This window comes from Talpa occidentalis, unplaced genomic scaffold, assembly GCF_014898055.3.
Source record: "Talpa occidentalis isolate TD23 unplaced genomic scaffold, MPIMG_talOcc4v2.1 talOcc4.6, whole genome shotgun sequence".
NCBI lineage: Eukaryota > Metazoa > Chordata > Mammalia > Eulipotyphla > Talpidae > Talpa > Talpa occidentalis.
Genome location: NW_023604972.1, coordinates 71,865,132 through 71,883,948, shown reverse-complemented (window position 1 = coordinate 71,883,948; position 18,817 = coordinate 71,865,132). Strand labels below are relative to the sequence as shown.

The 18,817-nt window shown below is 41.0% G+C and overlaps 1 protein-coding gene across 2 annotated transcripts in view; it reads right to left on the bottom strand.

Annotated features, from left to right (window-relative positions):
* Positions 1-15,966, bottom strand: part of EFNA5 (ephrin A5) — a 285,183-nt gene extending 269,217 nt beyond the window's left edge. For both annotated transcript variants that reach the window (XM_054688398.1, XM_054688397.1), the window contains exon 1: positions 15,484-15,966. In XM_054688398.1, coding sequence (XP_054544373.1) covers positions 15,484-15,608 — 125 coding nt within the window. In that variant the 5' untranslated portion in view covers positions 15,609-15,966. The remainder of the gene's footprint in view (positions 1-15,483) is intronic.
* Positions 15,967-18,817: the final 2,851 nt, after the last annotated feature.

Here is an 18,817-nt window from a genome sequence, read left to right as displayed (position 1 = left end):
TAGATTACTATCCAAACCACTTTCTCAGGGAAAATAAGAGGCTGTTCAAGAAAACGGGTTAGACTTTCAATACTAATTAGCAATTTATAACAAGAAAAACCAATAGTCTTCCAACACTGATTACTGCAGTCTTCAAACTCGCTATCGGGCTGCAGTGCAGATCCACTTAGTATGACCCGCGTATACCCCGTGAACAGGGCTCTGATCCCATCAACCACCCTAAGCTTGCCAGCGTCTGCCTCCTCTGCCGGAATGGCAATGTGAGGGCCCTGGGCAAGGTTAGTGCAAACTCCCTGACTGATTTCCAAACCAGATGTTATGGACACTCTAATTCAAGTGTCCTAAATGAAATTTTCATAACCAAATATCATGAATTAATAGATATGCTTGTCTGTGTTATCTGTTCTTGGCAATACTGGGAAGACCAGTGTATTGCTTTGAACAGAGTCATTTTAAAAGGAAAGCCACACTCTCTTCTCACCAGTATAAATGGCTTACTAGGAATAGCACGCAGCGAGAGGTGGGATGGGAAGGATGGAGAGCTGGTTCTAATACCGATATTAGTCAGCAGAGTTTGCTTTGGTTGAGATAAATGTATATTCGTTTTATTTAAAATAAAATAATTGAACTGTAAATATTTTCGCAGTTGTCTACTTGGTTTAAATTGTTTTTTAAGTCAATGGTAATAAAACTTCCTTGAAGTGACAGCTGGGAAATTTTAGCAAAATGATTAAGCCACATAAAATTACTAGTTTTCAGTTAGATACTGAGGAAAGAACTCAGAGTTGTCTGCTATAACCAATTACAACACTCATTAATATATTCAAATACACGCAAGTAAGCTTTGTTTTTTTTGCTTAAAGACCTAACTGTAATTCCATTCAAATACTAAAATATTTCCTTATGGACAGAGTCAAATGATCTGTAAAGTTTAATGAGAGAAACTGAAGAATATCTGCAGTTCTCCGAACTTAAAACTTTCTAGCTTTAAAGGGCAGCTCACCATCGTCTATATTCCTAACATGTAAAATACACTGACAAAATGTAGCAAAGAAAATAAAGGTAATTCAAACCACTATCCCTGAAAAAAAAAACATGAAATAAAAAGACATAGCAGGGGGGCCTCCCCGGTGGCGCAGCGGTTGAGCGCTGGGTTGCGAAGCTGCCCGCGGCCTCTGCGGCGCCGGTTCGATCCCCGGCTGCTCCCCGGCCACCGGAGGAGGGTCCCGCATGGCGCGCAGACCTCTCCTGCCGCCCGCTGCTCCCCTCAGCAGTGTACTTCGGTCCTTCTGCCTGCTCTGCTCCCCGCTCTGGCTCTGGTGAATTCTCTCACCCTCCCGCGCTTCTGACTGTACCCAGTGCTTGTATAAACAAACAAACAAACAAATAAATAAATAAATAAAACATGCCTCTAAAAAAAAAAAAAAAGGCATAGCAGGATGGCTCACTCTATTATGTTGGTCAAAATTCATCAAATGCACTGGAATAAGCTCAGCTCTGGTTTTTGCTACATTATTTACCATTTTAATAAAGCTACATAATTAAAATGTGACTCAATCCTATCAGTTCAACAACTTACAGAATTACTGGATTACTATACACTCAATTTGATTGGTCTAACATGCTCTTACAGAAAGAAAATACTGAATATTTGAGTAAGTAGTAGAGATGAAGTCCCTGGCTGATATGTTTAAAGCAATATGAGTACAAGAAATTGTTTTTAAATAATACAGTATCAATAAGTAAATCAGGCCTCCCCGGTGGTGTATCGGTTGAGAGCTGGGTTGCGAAGTGGCCCGCGGCCTCTGCAGCGCCGGTTCGATCCCCGGCTGCTCTCCGGCCACCTGAGGAGGGTCCCACATGGCGCAGACCTCTCCTGCCGCCCGCTGTTCCCCTCAGTAGTGTACTTGGGTCCTTCTGCCTGCTCTGCTCCCCACTCTGGCTCTGGTGAATTCTCTCACCCTCCTGCGCTTCTGACTGTACCCAGTGTTTGTATACATAAATAAATAAATAAATAAAAATAAACCTTAAAAAATTAAAAATAAAAATAAATAAGTAAATCATCAAAATTTAAAGTTGACCCTCTCTTTGTCAAGAAAGGGAGATGAAACACTGGAGCGATTATAACCATTAATCTTCATCAGACACCAAATCCAACTAACACAAAATTACAAAGTTTTAAACTTGAAATAAACTCATAGCAAGATCATTCGCTTGACAAATCTTAAGCTTCCATTTACCACAACAAAAGAAACCCCATTTTGAATGAAATTATACAGCAGCAAAGGTCAGTCTACCATTCTGGAGAGCACAGCAATTCTAAATATTAAAACACTGTACTTGTAGGGGGGATTCAGTTATGCAGAGTTAACAGTGCTTTTTCAAATAATTTTGGTATGGTTAATATTATTTTCAATAATTTTATCATTACCAGACAAAGTGCTCTTTTCATTGTCACTAAATTTCTGGGAATAGTACTTAAGGATCATTGATAATATCCCTTATGGTGTCTTAGTTTTTGTTTTTTGCATAAGTGAGGTTTATACCTTCAGGAGTAAAACAAGGTTCTAAATAATTATGTAAGTATATATTGCAATTTTAGAACAAGTAACAGGCACATATTCTATTCTAAGTAACTATAAACATATGAAGTAAAACCTGCTTTGAATAACCACCAGACAATTACACAGGAAAGTAGCCCTTTGACAGTAACGTGCGTGTTAGTCAGGTTTCAATGTATTAAATATGTGCTCCTTGATAAATTCTGCTTCCTTTCTAAGCTAGATGCTGTTATGATCTATTTATGCTCTAACATTGATGTGCATATAATTAATATGTACTGAGTTTCAAAGCAGTCGATAGCAGGAATTTTTTAAGCATAGAAGCGTCAAGAGGCTAAACCCTGTTCTTGTAGCAGTAGGATTCAGAAGAATTCAAGGATCCCAGGGATAGACAACCAGGTTGCCCTGGGCTTAGGCAATAGCTCTAGATTGAAATTGATTTGTTCAACAAGCTTCTCATTGTAAATACAAGTATTATCCAAGAGGGTGTCAGTAATCACTAATTTCTCTTTTGAGATGGAAATATCTCAGTATACCTTGAAGTCCAAGGTATATAGAATATTAGGGTTTTAGACATCAAAGAATAAACACCACGACACAAAAAAACTGAGATGGGAACAGAGGGAATTTGAACAAACTTGACCAACTTTACAAAGAAGATTCAAATTTCCTTTCTACGAAGAAATTTGCTTCTCAAGTGTCGATCTTCACACAGTATTACTCTTATATAACTGCTAAGATAAAACCTAAAACATGGATTCCTTTAAAAGAAAACCCTATGTGAAAGATAAACTCTATCTACAAGGGACAATATATATTACAAAGTCTTACCACTCAGTCTATCTTCAAAAAGGCAACCCTCATATGATTCTTTGATCACACGTTTTTATTTGTAAGAATGTATTTTATGTGCAACTTAAAACAATACATAGAGTTATAAAGTGAGATGTACCAGTACAAAGTGAGAGGAACTTTTTGATATCTATTCTCTTCATAAGCGTTTAAAATTCTATCAGAGAAAGACTTTCCTTTAAACCTACACAAATATAAGGAAGACATTATTTTTATTATGCCCACTTATTTATCAGGGTAAAGAAACTGATATCCAAATTTATCACTATGAATGCAATAAATACAACTAGAGCTGAAACTTAAGTAGATCTGAATACAACAAAAATGTTTACAGTTAGACTTTTGAAAAATCTAATCTGATGTAGAATTTTCAAAATCTCCTCTCTAAGTCCTTGCCTATAAAATATGCAAACCCATTTGATATTTCATCCTAAATAGCAACTATTATAAAAGCTCAAAACAAAAAAAAAGTAAATGAATTGAATGCTTTAACTGTGTAGTCAAAACAATCAACATATATCAGGGTACCTCAGAACATGGTTACAACCTATTAACTGAATGACAAATCACTGCTAATAAACCTGAGTTAAATAAAAATCATTCAATCTTCTTATTTTTTTCCTTTTAAAAAATGTTTTATATTTTCCACTATGTACTGTGAATATGAATATAAAATTTCTATATCTGCACAAAACTGCAAGTTCTTTAAGGATACAAATGCTGTCTTATTCATCTCTGAATCTGCTTGCCAGTGATTGATACATATCACTCACTAAATATTTTATCAATGATAAAATTTAGATATTCAATTCAGAAATATATTATTTATGTCACTTATCAGCAATAATATTGCACTGATATGAAGACTTTGGGAAAATAATTTTAAATCAACATATAATTGCAAAATTCATCCATCTGACTTGGGTTTTAAATACAGTAGAGAAAATTCACCCATGAAATGAATAAAAATAGTATTAGAAAAAATTATATAGGGTCAAGTCCTGATTCGATCTGGCACCAGAGAACAGGGATGGCATGGGTAATTGTCAAAACTTATGCTAAAACCTCATATTTTTCATTACCCTCAAATTATTATCTTGCCAAATCTCATACCAAAGTTTCTACAAGTTTCAGAAATATCATTTTTTAGTTTATTTTCATTCTTGCATCCACCCATAAGTAGACAGGCCACAGACAGGGAAATAGGGCTATCAATAAGAAAGACAGTTATCTACATAATAAGAAACTAAGTGATGAGCATTCAAGTAATCATTTATCAACACAAAAATTTTAAGCTAAAAAACAACACTTTGTAAAGGAGATAATTACAATAATCAGATACATTAATAGCAGAGCTCTTTCAATAACCACATCATTCCACAATAATGTTCAAAACAATGAGATATTCAGTGTCATAAACATTGCAGGTACCCAGTCCATACTATAAAGGAGGGAGACAACAGGGTCCCCTCTCCCAAATAAAGAATTGCTTCACTTTTTTTGAATTAGCTGAATTAGATTGCAATTTATACATTTTTTTGTTTTGGAGATCTTAGAGTTTCAAGTTAAACCACCAGATGGGTTTGACCCTAAATATATATAGTACATGAGAAACATATATATTAATATAAAGCATTCCATGTACATATATGTGTGCATGCATGCACCCACGCAGACACACGCACTCTGTCATGTTGTTGTTTTCCCAAGAGTATAGCTGACAATGGTGATAGCAGAGTATGTAATTAGTTTTCATTGTTCCCCTGACAGCTATATTTCCAAAGAAGACCTTCTTCTTTTTATGTTGTAAATGCTATGGAAAAATACACTAATAACAGGCATTTAATTATGGGTCCAGCAACCACAGTGGGAGCACTGCCAGAAGAGACCAGAACCTCTGGATTAGCAGAAACACATCTTCATGCTAGGGGGAGAGAGGGTGTTGTTCTTCAATTACAGCAATGCTCAAAATATTGACAACAGAGATATGAGGGAAAAGTTTTTAAATTTTGCCCCGAGTCTCTATCGACAACAAAAGTACGTACAGTGCTATATCAAAACTAAAAGCATGAATATTATCACAGCTGTCCTAAATATTAATAAGAAACAGGCAATATTTATTAAAAAAAGGAAATATTCTTTAGAACAGCTATGGGTTTTGATATTATCAGTGAAAAGTGCAAAGATTCAGTTTCAAATTCTGTTTTTTCCCTTTACTTTATAGACTTAAAAAAATGTGAGCACTTGTAATGTCAAATATCTGGGTGCCACACTCCCTGAGGCTTAATTTAATTTGTTCTATACAGTATTTAAGGTAAAGCAACCCCCAAGTTGCTGTCACGCTAGACACCAGAACTGTCACTGAGGTCCTTTCTCGCCTGATTAATTAGTAATTGGGAAACACATTTTGGCAGCTTTCATTTCCCTATTATTTTCCCTGGTTTAACACAAAACCCTGTCAGAAGCACCACTATTTGAACTGTACCCCTCTTAGTGATGGGTCACTAAATATTAATAAATGGAGCTCCTGCCAGAAAACCACCGAAATAGGCATAAAAGTTTATTGAAGCAGTAACAGTAAACAAATATATGAAGAAAACGCTGAATGCCACAGTATCTAAAACATTAATGGTCCGTCTGAATCCAAGGGTTATTGGCGAGGTTTCAGAGCAGAGACTTAAAAAAAAAAAAAAAAAAAAAAAAGGCCTTTAAGAAAAGCACTGCTTTTATCCCTCTCTAAAAAAATATTAGCTAAATAAAGCAGACAAACACATTGGAGCAGCAGAACCATACAGCTGAGTCTCCTCCATTATCCCAACCCAATGAATAAATGCACTGGGAGGCAAAGACTGCTAGTGACTGCAGGGATACAGAACCTTTCCAGAACTCACAAAAACTCTGTCTAAACCAAACAAAGAGACATTTTTCATAGCTAGTAAATTGAGGGACTTAAAATTGAAGCTACGAAGACTAATATTTCAGAGCTGCAAAAAGCTACAAGAATCGGTTTCAGGTTCTCCATCTCAAAATGTCAGTCACTTCAAAAAAGCATCCTGCTAAGACGGTGGCTCAGGACACTTGTGTGCCACAGCAGTGGCCATGCTGTGGGGTCAGAGGTCACAGTTTCCACATTCCGACATCTGTCTGCATTTTCTTGCCCTGAAACAATAGAAGGGGACTAGGCTCATTTGCTCCCACTTTGTTTAACCTAATTGTTAAACACAAAGGATATTTCACCATATCAGTTTTTCTTTTTTCCCTATTACCATTTATCTCCATAAGATTAAAATTATAAAAAACTTAACTGAAGGTTAAATCCCCCGTACATTATTAAAGTTCTTTAAAGGCAGCAAAGTTATCCATCCAACTGGTCTACGGAACATGAAACATCAAGTTATCATGTCCACCACCATCAAAATCTAAATAACAATTTGCCATATATGTATATATATATATATATATATAGAGAGAGAGAGAGAGAGAGAAAACATAATCCAACAAAAAGAAGATATGACTTCATTTTCTGACTTCATTTTCTTCAAACCACAAAGCTGAACATTTACTATAAGAAAATACTTTCTTAATATGTACTATGTACTTTCACAGTAAGAGGAAAAAGCTAATTGTTAATTATCTTCTGTGTGTATGAGGTTGTGTGTGTTAATAAAATGGACACTGACAGACTAAGAAAAAGCAAAAGTTATTTGACAGTTCATTTAGAACCACCAAAAAAAAAAAAATCACTTTGAATACTCATTTTTAATCAGTCTGCTAATGATAAAACAAGTGATGGGTATCAAAGAAAAACTTTGTGATACAAAAACTATTCACTCTTACTTGGTCATTCATAATGAGTCCACAAAATGAATATCCATTATTAAAAGATGTATTTTATTTATCACCTTTGCATTATATCGGCAACGACCAAAACTCCTACTTAAAATAAACTGAAGCATTCTCTGACATAAGTGGTGTTTGTTCAATCTGTGTGCAGTTTAATCAGACTGACTGAGTCAGGTTACTTTGAAATTAATCTCAAGGAAGTTCTGTTTTTTTCTGCAGTACATGGGAATAATGGTCCCAGACATCATCAAACAGATGCAGTAGCAAGAAGTATTGTATAAATTTTTCGTAAAGTTTACTAGGCCACATGTTCTTACAAATGTATTCTGAAATATATAACATGGTAGAAATATAACAGAGTCAGTTGATATACTCTCATAATTTTTAATAACAAAAATCAATTTACTTTCAAAATAACTTTCGATAAGAACGGACAAGAATGGTTCAGAAATGAGATAGTGAAAGCCCATATTTCAGGGGCAGAAAGGCTCTGACTTCATACAACACTTTTTTAAAGCATCCAAATGCTTCATTTTTGGAGGTACCTTCATTTTTCTCAGTACCTCTTACTGGAGAAAGACTCCTAGTATAGCTGAGCAATTTGGGGGAAGAAAAAATTCAACCAACAAATAAAAACACCTACTTGGTAAAGTCATAAAACATAAATCAGAGATATGAGGGAATGACAACAGAGATCATTAATGTCTTGTTTTAAAATTAACAATAAACTAAAAGCTTTTAGAGAAAAGTCATGTTACATGGTACAGCCCAACATTTAACATTAAAATAGAATGTATTTGGATTTAAAATATATTATTATTAAGTTAAACATTCTTTTCAGTCAGCTGAATACAAGAAGATAGCATTTTGGTGATCTCACAAATAAGACTGAACTTTAAATGTAGAGCACTGCTGAAATGATATAAAGTGGTTCAGTCCTTTTGCATCGTCCATATTCATTTCCGGACCATTTTCAAGAAAGAAATAAAATCGGTCTTAAAACAAGATGGCTGCTTCTGGGGGATTAAAAAAACGCTGATTCAACTGAGAGCCAAACATCTCGCTTTGCTAAATCGGAAAACAAAAACTTTATCAAATTTCATTTTTCCTAATCTCCAAATATGTATTCAAGCACTTTCACATGGAAATCTATGGTTTATACTTGCAGTTACTTAAAATCATTAATAGCAAAGCATTTTTAAAAAAACAGTCTAATCTTTGTGCACAAATAACCTCACTGCCCAATTCATAGACAGAGAACTATCACATGACCCACATTCCCACTTACTCTTCCCAACAGACTCAGAATAATTAGTCATGAAATCAGGTTGCTTGATAAGTCATAATAGGAATGATATCAATAACTTATATCTCATGAAGAGTCCCATCATAAAATGTCAAAAGTGCTGTCAGGTTACAAACAAGTCAACTACCTTGGCTTTTTAAAGTAAACAGCCTGGGAACCTCAAAGTTAGATGATCTCTCCATGAATTACACTCTGCTGACCTCCCTGGAGCAAATGGTCGTTAATTCAATGATATATACATAAAAATTAAAAAATATTTTCTTCCATTTTGAAATAATTGTAAATAGATTTTTTATATCATTCAAAACTATTTTTATTTCTCACTTGAGCAGAAAATAAGACCTGACAGTAACATTTTCTTCAGCCTGTCAACTGTCAATTGTATGAAGGATGTTTCTAAAGATGACAAAGGTTTATTTTGCCTTATTGAAAATGATAGAATTCTATGTAAATCAAAGCACAGCTAACCATCACTGTGGTACACTACTGTCTCTAAGCAACTAGCTAATTTAAGGAGTTTTCAATATTTTAAAATAGTGTTTTTATTGCAATCTATGCCTCACAGTTTGAAAACTACACTCAAAAGCTTCAAATCAAGAGTTTATACCCATACACATCTGAGATTAGAAAACAGCGGAGAGATTTCGGTACTTTACAGTAAATCCTTCACAGTATAAAGAATACAGATTAGAACTAAAAATATTAAGATATAAGGAGCTATTTTCATTAATACTTAAACCTATGCATAACAGTTACAGTACAGAAAAAACTTGCATTTTTGCTTTTTAATTTCATGTTACATGGTTCTGCATTATTGCACTGTTTTGTTTATAACTGACAATTTTGAAAACATAAATGCAGATACATTTCAGAGGACAAATCCTCTGGTAGTGAGTAATATCCATTCAGAAACACTGGAAGTTGAAATTAATCACAAGAAACTTTTCCATAAAACAGCTCAGGATATAGGTTAAGAAGCAGACTAAAATATAAATCTAGTAATATAAATCAAGCCCTGAAAAGAGACAGTAATTTATTGATGTTTAGCTGTCTAGGACCACCATCATAAGACAAATTACTAAAAGTGAATATTAACACCTCATTTCTTATACTCCTCTTTGAGGTTTTTATACCTGAATATGAAGGTGTTATCCATCACAAATGATCAAAAGGCAATTTTTAACCCGTTCAGCAGACTGATCCTGACTGAGCATCTTAAGTAAGTGGCCGGGGCATTTCTTACTATACTTAGGAAATCACAGGCTTCCTTTTCAATGTGGACATTCTACTCAGAGATGCAATTTTAATAGTTTGTGTATTATTTCTGAAATGAAAATCAATAACATGGAATCCATAAGAATGGTTCATTACTTAAAAGATAGTATTTTAAATCATCACTGATACCAGAAGTTACACAAAACAAATAGAAAAATGAAGAGTGCTGTATGGCATCTTTTAAAACACTATTAAGCAAATAATTTAAATTGGGGAATAAATCCCACCAAACAATAGACCAAATGCTTCCTACATAAAAAAAAAAAAATCTCTTCTTAATATTTTCTTATGCTTTCATCACTTACACCTCAATGTTTTCTCTTTCTCAAAGGTACATTCTTTTGATGTATACTTCTCCCAAGTTTGTAAAGGCCAGGACTCCTGAAAGACTAATTTTCATTCATTTTTCTTGGCCCAGCATGAAGCTGGTAGCTTGCCTGAGTCACAGCAACCGAGAGAAAAGCAGGCACTCAACTTTATCTGTCCCTATCCAACAAGAAATCAGTCCAATAGACGGAATGCAATGAGATGACTATTCTAACAGCATCTTATAAGTTTAAAGGGCAAGAAATTCACAAGGTTAATTTACCCCTCCTACCCACCAACAGCTAAGTGCTCCTTTCAAACCTGATCCTCAGCCTTCAGAGTTGGAAGCCTCTAAAGCTATTGCTCATCCGCCAGAACACACATGGCAACAAGATATTCACTCAGTGAGCCAATGGTTTACTTAATACCACTAAAATCAACTAACTGGGAGTAATGAACTACTGAAGATTATTCCCAATTCTTTTAATCAAAAGTAGTTTATTGACCTTCCTCTCACCCTGGAAATGCCAAATTAGACTGTATAGCTAAGTGTGCTTCTAATAGTGCGGATGTTCCAACCATCTTAAGATAAGTCAATTGGCTATTTCTGTTTACTTATTATTAATAGACAGCACAATACATAAAGTGGATGGACTAGAACACCTCAGCAGCTAACCTTGCTTTTCAATATAGTATGAAAACTGACCTAAAACAAAAGATGCACATTACTGTTTTAAAAATTTCTAGATTAAAAAAGGGGAATGGGAGAGGATTTGTTTCAAGTCTCTTCTAAAAGTATGAGGTTAAAAACATGGGATATAAATCTCAATCACACCGCATTATTTTTATCTGAGGGTTTACATAAATTCTGGCATAAGTATCAAAATAATAAAATTGATTCAAAACATCTGAAAGTAATACCATGCATTGAATCTCAGAGTTAAATAAGTTAAAAAATTCTAATGCCTTCAGCGTGAAGAACTTTTATGTTCTGAACATACAAAAATATTATCTAAAATATTCTGAATTTTAAAAATAAACTTACTCCTTTTCAAGTTTGGTGATAAAACTCATTCAAGACAAAATCAACTTTCTTCATCTTACCTCAAAACAAATTCTTAGATTTCATCCAAACTGATTTCATTCTTTGTCAACGGGAAAGGCAAAATGCTAGCATATTGCCATATATGTGAAGACACTGATGGCCTAGACTTTTAAAAGTGAAACAACTGAATTTTGAAAGAGGAAAAATACCCAAGGGTTTGTAAGAAAAAAAAAAAAAAGTTGCTACTTCTCTTGACTATAGTTAACCACATACATAAGACCTACACTATCAGAGGGATGTGGGAGTGCTGACTTAGAACTCAATTAACTTTCACAACTCCAAGATTACATGTTAACAAAACTAAGTGGTGTCAATTACTTGCTACACTAAAGTGAAATGTTTAATTTACAAGTCCCTACAAGAATTGAAAAAGTCCAAAGAAAACACAAGATTAGCTGAAATTTTAGTAAATCCCAGATGACCTGTAGAGGTTTTTTTGGTGGGTTTTTTTTTTTTTTCCCCCCTTTAGAGAATACCCTTAACAAAAGCAAAACACCAAGTGAGGAGAATCAGCATTCTTAAAGATTATATGTGCTCCTGTATTATTTTATTATCTCATCTATTAATGCCAACCATTAAGAGAATTGTTTAGTTACTCTAATAGTATTTTGGCAAATGGTCAAAAGAATCCAAGAACTTTTCAATATGCATGCAGTGTTTAAAAGAATATTCTCATTGGAAGCACCAAAGTATTTATAGCATGCTTCAAATTAAGAGATGTGATCTTAATATTTAGGCATCTCTATCTTTATAAATATAACTACTAAGGGAGAACGTGAAAGTTTTGATAATGCAAATGTTTTTTAAAGGCACTTAAAGATTAAGGACAACCTTATATTCTTTTGGATTTTCATTTGTTCAAAATTACTAAGTAAAACACCAGTTCAGATTTTAGCATAAAAGGAAACGGATCATTCTATTATCTATTTAGGTGAATTATACAACTTTTCAAAATTTTTAAATGTGGAAGAGCCACTTGCACAAATGTTATTGTATATTTCTATTCAGACTGATAGTTCCTAGTTGCTATTTCAGAGATTTGTGCCGATTCAACACATAAAATCTGTATGGCCCGCTGCCCTATAATACTAGCAACTAAAAAGTCATCACCATTTGAAAATTGAATATCCATTTACCAGAAGTGAATACCTGGAAAGACAGAGTTTAACAGTAAAACTATGTGACAGCAAGTAAGTTTAATATTTTTCCTCTGTGAACTTTAATTTGTGGATGGTGTTGATGAGTCCAGTAATGAAACCCAAGGTCGACAGAAAACTCCTGTAACTACACAAGTTGCACAATAAGACATTTAAACACTGTGGTCACGATATAATGATTAATTCTAATTTTATGTAAACATAACTGCAAATAGAAGCCCATTATTATAGGCTAAATACTGTGACTTCATTTTGTCACAGTATCCATTATCATCAGCTTAATGTGTCCACTGAACTTTTCTTCTAAGGGAAAAATATTTTAAAACTAAGTTGCAATTAAAGTTTCCCATTTTTTCCCAAAAGATTTAAGTCTTCCGTTTTCATTACTATACCAGGGTTTATGTAAAATTAAAGGCAAACCTACCTTACTTTACAAAAGTGACACATGAAAAACAAATGTAAAACAATGACTTTATAAAATTCAGTAACCCTCTGAAAATTTGCTACAGTATTGATGTGCTGTTTTTCGTGACATATAATGAGTGTTTATTCAACATTATTTATTTTGCATTTGGTTCCTTTTAAGCTACCTCCAAGCTGACTTTTCCTACTAAATCAAAAAAGCACCAGCTATTCAACATTTCAGAGATAAATCTGCCTACTACCACCTATGTTTTAAATCGTATTATTTTCTAAAATAAGTTTTACTGTGATAACACATGGAGTAAATGTATCCATAATTCCTAAGAATACTAAATGTTAAGGCTGAATTTCTTGGGGAGGGCGGGTCATTCTTTTGAACATTATCAAACTGATAATGAGCAAATAGAAAAGTATTCCCCCAAATCTCAAATTAAAATACTGACCTGAGAATACTCCTGGTATTTTAAAATTCTACAGATTAACTGTGTGGACAGGTTCAAAGCCACCATGGCATCCTTAGCAGAAGAGTTTTCTGCAGGCAGGGCAGATCTATTAAAAAACATGACCTGTGACAAAAATCAATGTGCTAATCTCAAACCAAACAACAGTATCAAAAGCATAAAACAGAGATAACCTAAGATAAAATGTCCTCAAACTAACTCAGACTAGCTTGACAGGTTAAGAGGGAGGGGTAGAGTGGGGGTGTTGCTGATTCTTTCTATTTTAACCAGGATGACTAGAACACCAAATATCCAAGTAAATGAATACCAGGAGGAAAGATGACACTGTGAAGTTTGGAGTGGGAAAGAAAAAACAACCAAGAGTAAAATATTCCAAATTTAACTAATCAATTTCGCCGTTGTTTTATTTAATAAGGTGCTGAAGTTCAGAAATATAAATTCCTGTTTCATATATGCTGACTAATAAAGCCCAAAGGGGAATAAAACCAACCAACCTAATGAGACTGGCTTTTAACACCATCACAACTGGAAAGCTTGCTCTATTTGTCTTGTCAGCTTTAATAAAAGGCATCTCCTCTGGCAGGATAGCTTCTCTTTCTCTTTTCCTAATAGTGGTAAGTGGCATGTCAAAGTAAGAAATAGCTTCCCATCCCAACACCCACCTCCACCAGACTTTTTCTGTAAACCAAACTTTCAGGGATGTCTCCACTTCTGCCAGGCAATACAACGAGGGCTTGGGCTACCTGGGTGTGACTGTCTTTCTTGGGTTGGCAGGGCGGGAGAATTCTCTTACTGCTCCGCAGGCAGGCGGTGGACTGCTGGTGCAGAAATCTGCCCTTCTTCATCTGAGTTGACACTACCTCAAGTGGGGAATCCCTCCCATGCCTACAGAAGGAGGGGAGGCAAGAGGCCGGCGGCAGAGGGCCACCCGGAGGTAGGAAGAATTGAAGGCTTTCGAGGATCCTCTTTCCCCAGGAACATTAGGCGGGAAGCAAGCGCAAACTCTCCCCATAGTCTCCCGCCGCTGTCCTTACAACTTACAATGCAGCCCGGGGAAAACCCTGGAATTTTAGGTATATTCGATGCTATTTCACTCCTACGCGGGGGCCGAGACCAACACACAGCTGGAAACTGGCCTCGGTCCCAGAGCAGCAGAGTAATATGCCCAACGGAGCCGACTGCTGCCCGTAGGCCCCAGAGAAAGTAGGGCTCAGAGCAGCAATGGATCCAAGGGGTCCGCCAGGAACTCTGGACAATCCCCACCACACCCCACGTCGAGGGCCGGTGAATTAGGAACGTCTGCGGATGTCAGGGTCCAATAGGCGCGTGAGGGCAGCCCCCGGAGCCCACAGCTTGCCTCCCGCGTACCCTGTAGGTTTCGGGGGACGCCCGCCGAACGGTTCCAGGTAATCGCGCACGTTCCTCCGGCTGCAGGCCAACCCGGGGACGAAGATCTCCCACCTCCTGGTTCGGCTAACTCCAGCAGCTCGATCCGCACAAATGACGTAACCCGGCATTAGATCAAACTTTCTGGCACCTTGAGCCCACCTGAGGGTGGAGGAAGTGAGGGAATTCTCTCCACTACTAAGCGCGCCGGGCCCAGATGGACCACGGGGCCGGTGATTTTCTCGCGGTTCAAGAAGAAAATAAAAATCTAAAGCTTCCGCTTCCCAACCCCCCCATGCTCCCCACTTCCCCCAGCCGGTGCGCTCTCTGAGCGCACGGAGAAAAGGGAAGGCAAGATAGGAGAAGGGGAAAAAAAAAACTTTGGGGATGCCTGGCGGATTGCTGTCCCCAGCGCACCGCGCTCTAGGCGGGAGCTCCTAGCGGCGCGCACCCAGAGCTCCCGGTGCCCAAGCCCTGCGCCCGGATCGGGATGCTGGCCAGCCGGCCAGGGCGGGGTGGCGCAGAAGTCTCGACTCCCCGGCTCGCGCCTTTTCCGAATCTCCCAGCAGCGCGCTGAAGAGGCAGCCCCCGGGACTCCAAGGGGTGCCCAGCCTTTCCGCCGCCGCTTAACAAAGAGGGGCGCGACGGGAGCGCCTCCGCGAGCACCTCGAAGCGATCAGCGCTCGGGCGACGCAAGCACCGGGGGTGCGCGCCTCCGGTGGCGGCCGGTGTGCGCCAGCCGCGCCGCTCCTTCCGCAGGGCCCCAAGGCCAGGGTAGCCCGGCTCTCCGCTCCCCCCACTGCCTTACCTGGGGTTGCTGCTGTTCCAGTAGACGGCGTAGCGGTCGGCGACGGCCTTGGAGCCCGGGTCCTGGCTGAACACACACATCCAGAGCACCAGAAACACCAGCGTCAACATCTCCACGTGCAACATCACGCCTGGCCAGCGGAGGAGCCCCCAACGCGCCACTCCGGGGAGAAAATAGGAATCCGGAGGGAGGGAGGACGGGAAGAGGAGAAAGCGAGTGAGAGAGCGAGAGCCAAATAAATATGAATAAATAAAAATGAAGCGGAGCAAGAAAAGAAAGGGGCGCGCACCCAGCTGAGGAGGGGGAGGAGAAAGAAGAAAAAAGGCGGTGGTGCGGGAGGGGGGGATAAAGACAAACTCGCACCCCCACTGGAGGCTTCAGGAGAAAAAAAGGAATCACAAGATGGAGAGAAGCGCGCGTGTGTGTGGCTGGCGGCGGCGAGGGCGGGGGAAGGGGTGCCAAGCTGTGTCTCGGGCGGCGGCGGGCCGGTCACCCCGGGAGAGGGAGGTGCGCGCCGGGCCGGGCGGCGGCAGCGCGGGTTGGGGCAGGCGGCGGCGCGCGCTGCACAGTCACCGGGAGTTGCGCGCCGCGGTCGCGGGGAGACATACACCGGCCCGCCGGGCCTGGCTCAGCGTCGGCGCCGCGGGTTGCGCACGGCTCCGCCGCCGCCCAGGGCCCTCGCACTGCACCCCGCTTCGCTCCAAGTTACTTTGGCAGCCGGAGGCAAACTGCAGGAAGAGGGCTTCGCGGGGAAGGCGGTCTGCGCGCTCGTGGCCCGGGGAGTCTGACAACCCCCTTCTCCCGCCTCCTCCGTGCCTTCACCGGGAGACCCCTGGAAATCTCGCAGGAGTCCTATGTGCTGCGGGTTCGCGGCGCGGCGCTGAGCGGAGAAGGGTGGGAATCCGAAGCCACACACCCAGCCCCGCCGGCGTCCTGGAACTGGTTAAGCCGCAGCTACGCGGGCGAGGAGCGGTCTCGCCCGGCAATCCGCAAAGAAAAGTTTGGCTCCTCGCGTCTTCCGGCAGGTCTCCCCGGCGGAATCGGGCTGCGGCGGCGACAGCGGTGGGAGACGACACCCCGGGCGCTGGCGGAGCCTCGGGGATTTTTCGCGCGTGCTTTTCCTGGCCGGGTGTGGGTGCGCCAGAGTAGATGAAGAGCAGAGGTTACGAACCAGCCAACCAGGAGGGGCTGGGATGCCCAAACCTGCAGGACGACGTCAGCCCAACTGTCCGTCTGGGGAGCGGGAGGGGAAACAATCACTTTCAAATGAATCGATCCAACTCCTGAATGGGCTGATGTCAAGTCTCCGGTCGCTTTCCGGGAGCAAGACGGAGCCCCCAGACGCGAAGCCGAGAGCCTAGGGTGAGCTCTCAGAAGTGTCCCTGCGACTCCGAAGGGTCCAACCCGGCGCCCGGCAACTTGTAGAGATGCATCAATCAGTTTGAAATGGGAAAATAGAAAAAAAAAGAGACACGGAGAACGCGCACGAGCGAACGGCACCTCTCGGATGACTACATCAGAAGACCTTCCTCATCCGCCCGCAGCTGCTCCTTTTTCCCTCTTTGGGCACAGCAGCAACAAGAGGTGAAGACCACCAGCCGAACCCTGAAAACACCTACCAGGCGGGAAAATAAACTTGAGTGCAGCGGCAGCACGAGCAGCCCGGGAAGGAGAGAAACGACTGGCGAGAAGTGGAAAGGAGTAAAAGTCAGTTTTGCAAAAGAGAAGAAAAAAAAAGGAAAAAAATGCTTTATGGGAAAAATCTCCTCGGGCACGCCCCCTCGTTAATGACCTGCGTGTAAAGCCGACAGCAGCGGCGACCCAGCAGCGCTAGCCACACGGGAGCGCGAGGCCGCGCGCGTGAACGTGGACGTGGGCGGTGCAGCGCGAGGGGGGCTCCCGGGCGCGGGGCGCGGGGCAGGCGGGTGGCGCGAGCGCTGGTGTGAGCTCCGGGCCGAGCAGGGGGAGGCGCCGCCAGCCCGCGCCCAGCCAGCGCTGCTGCCGCCGCGGCCCAGGTCATGTGGGCTGCCTTTTTTTTTTTTTCTTTTTTTTTTTTTCCCTTCTTGCAGTTTACTTGGGAAGGGGTGGGGGTGGCTGGAGCAGCCAGTCAGGGAACGGCCTGCTGTTTGCTTACAGATCGGGGTTTTTCCTCTCTCCTTACTCCAACCCCATTGGTTTGTTACTGGAGAAAGAGGCGTTTTCCTAACCTCCTCCTTTCCCCACTCCTCCTACCCCTCTCCTGGGCCCCACCTTCCAGAAACCTGACTAATTGAATTACTGGGAGTGCCGAGGCGCCCTCTCCGCCTCCTCCTCCCGTGCCCCGCAGCCGCGCGTAACCCTTTGGATGCTGAATTTCTTCTGGGCTGAGGAATGATTTGAGGAATGGCTCGTCTTTTCTTTTTGCAGAGTAGAGTCGATTACAAAAGAACCGGTTTCCACCCTGTAGCGGCAGAACCGAAATCTGTCTCCTGGGCCCCTCAGATGGTACGAAGTCCGGGAAGACAGGCTGGCAGGGAATCTCAGTAAATACGTTCTTGTAAATCTCTGCGCTGTTCTTCTCTAGGCGCTGGGTTATAAGGAAACCTAAGCTGTTCTCATCCACCTTTCAACTGCCCTCTCCTATCTGGAATTTAAAGGTCCATGGGCTGGAAGCAAGACTTTTCTTTAAAGTGGTGCTCTGCAAACATTTTTTTTAATCGAGAAAATTACAGAGTAAAGTGACTGCACTTCAGTGAGAACCTTCAACAGGGAAAAAATGAATGTGGCAGGGGAGCGCATAAGAAATATCTTGCACCTTTTCCATTTAAACCCCGGGTTCGGTTCGCTGCCCATTCCCCGCAAGATAAATGCTTTGAACGAACCAGGTGCGGGAAGAAAGGGAGGTTGGGGAAGTCCCTTTATTATTGGAAAAGGCCTTCGTTTCTGTTCTTGTACAGTAGGTTGCAGGGCCTGGACCCCAGCCGCCACCGAAACGCGATCGCCTCACTGCGAGGCGGCGCCGGCGCCCAGGGACACGTTCCCCTGCTGTCCAAACGCGAGAGAAGCCTCCCGGGCGCGCGGCGCTGCGGGGCTACGAACCCTCGAGACTCGCCCTCGCGGGGCTCCGCAGGCTCTGGCCTGCGTAGTGTTGTTCTCTCGCGCTCTATAGGGAGGTTGCTGTCTCCGTGGGAAGAACTGATCTCCAGAAAGCAAGCTGTTTAGTTTTGCGCCCAAACCTGCCTGTTTTCCCCTTTAGTTATTAACCCAACAGAATCAAGTAGTACATTCTTCCTGCGCATTCCAATTCTAGAGCTCGGGATTTCCAGGCGTTTTGGAGCCGTTTGAAAGCGTCCAG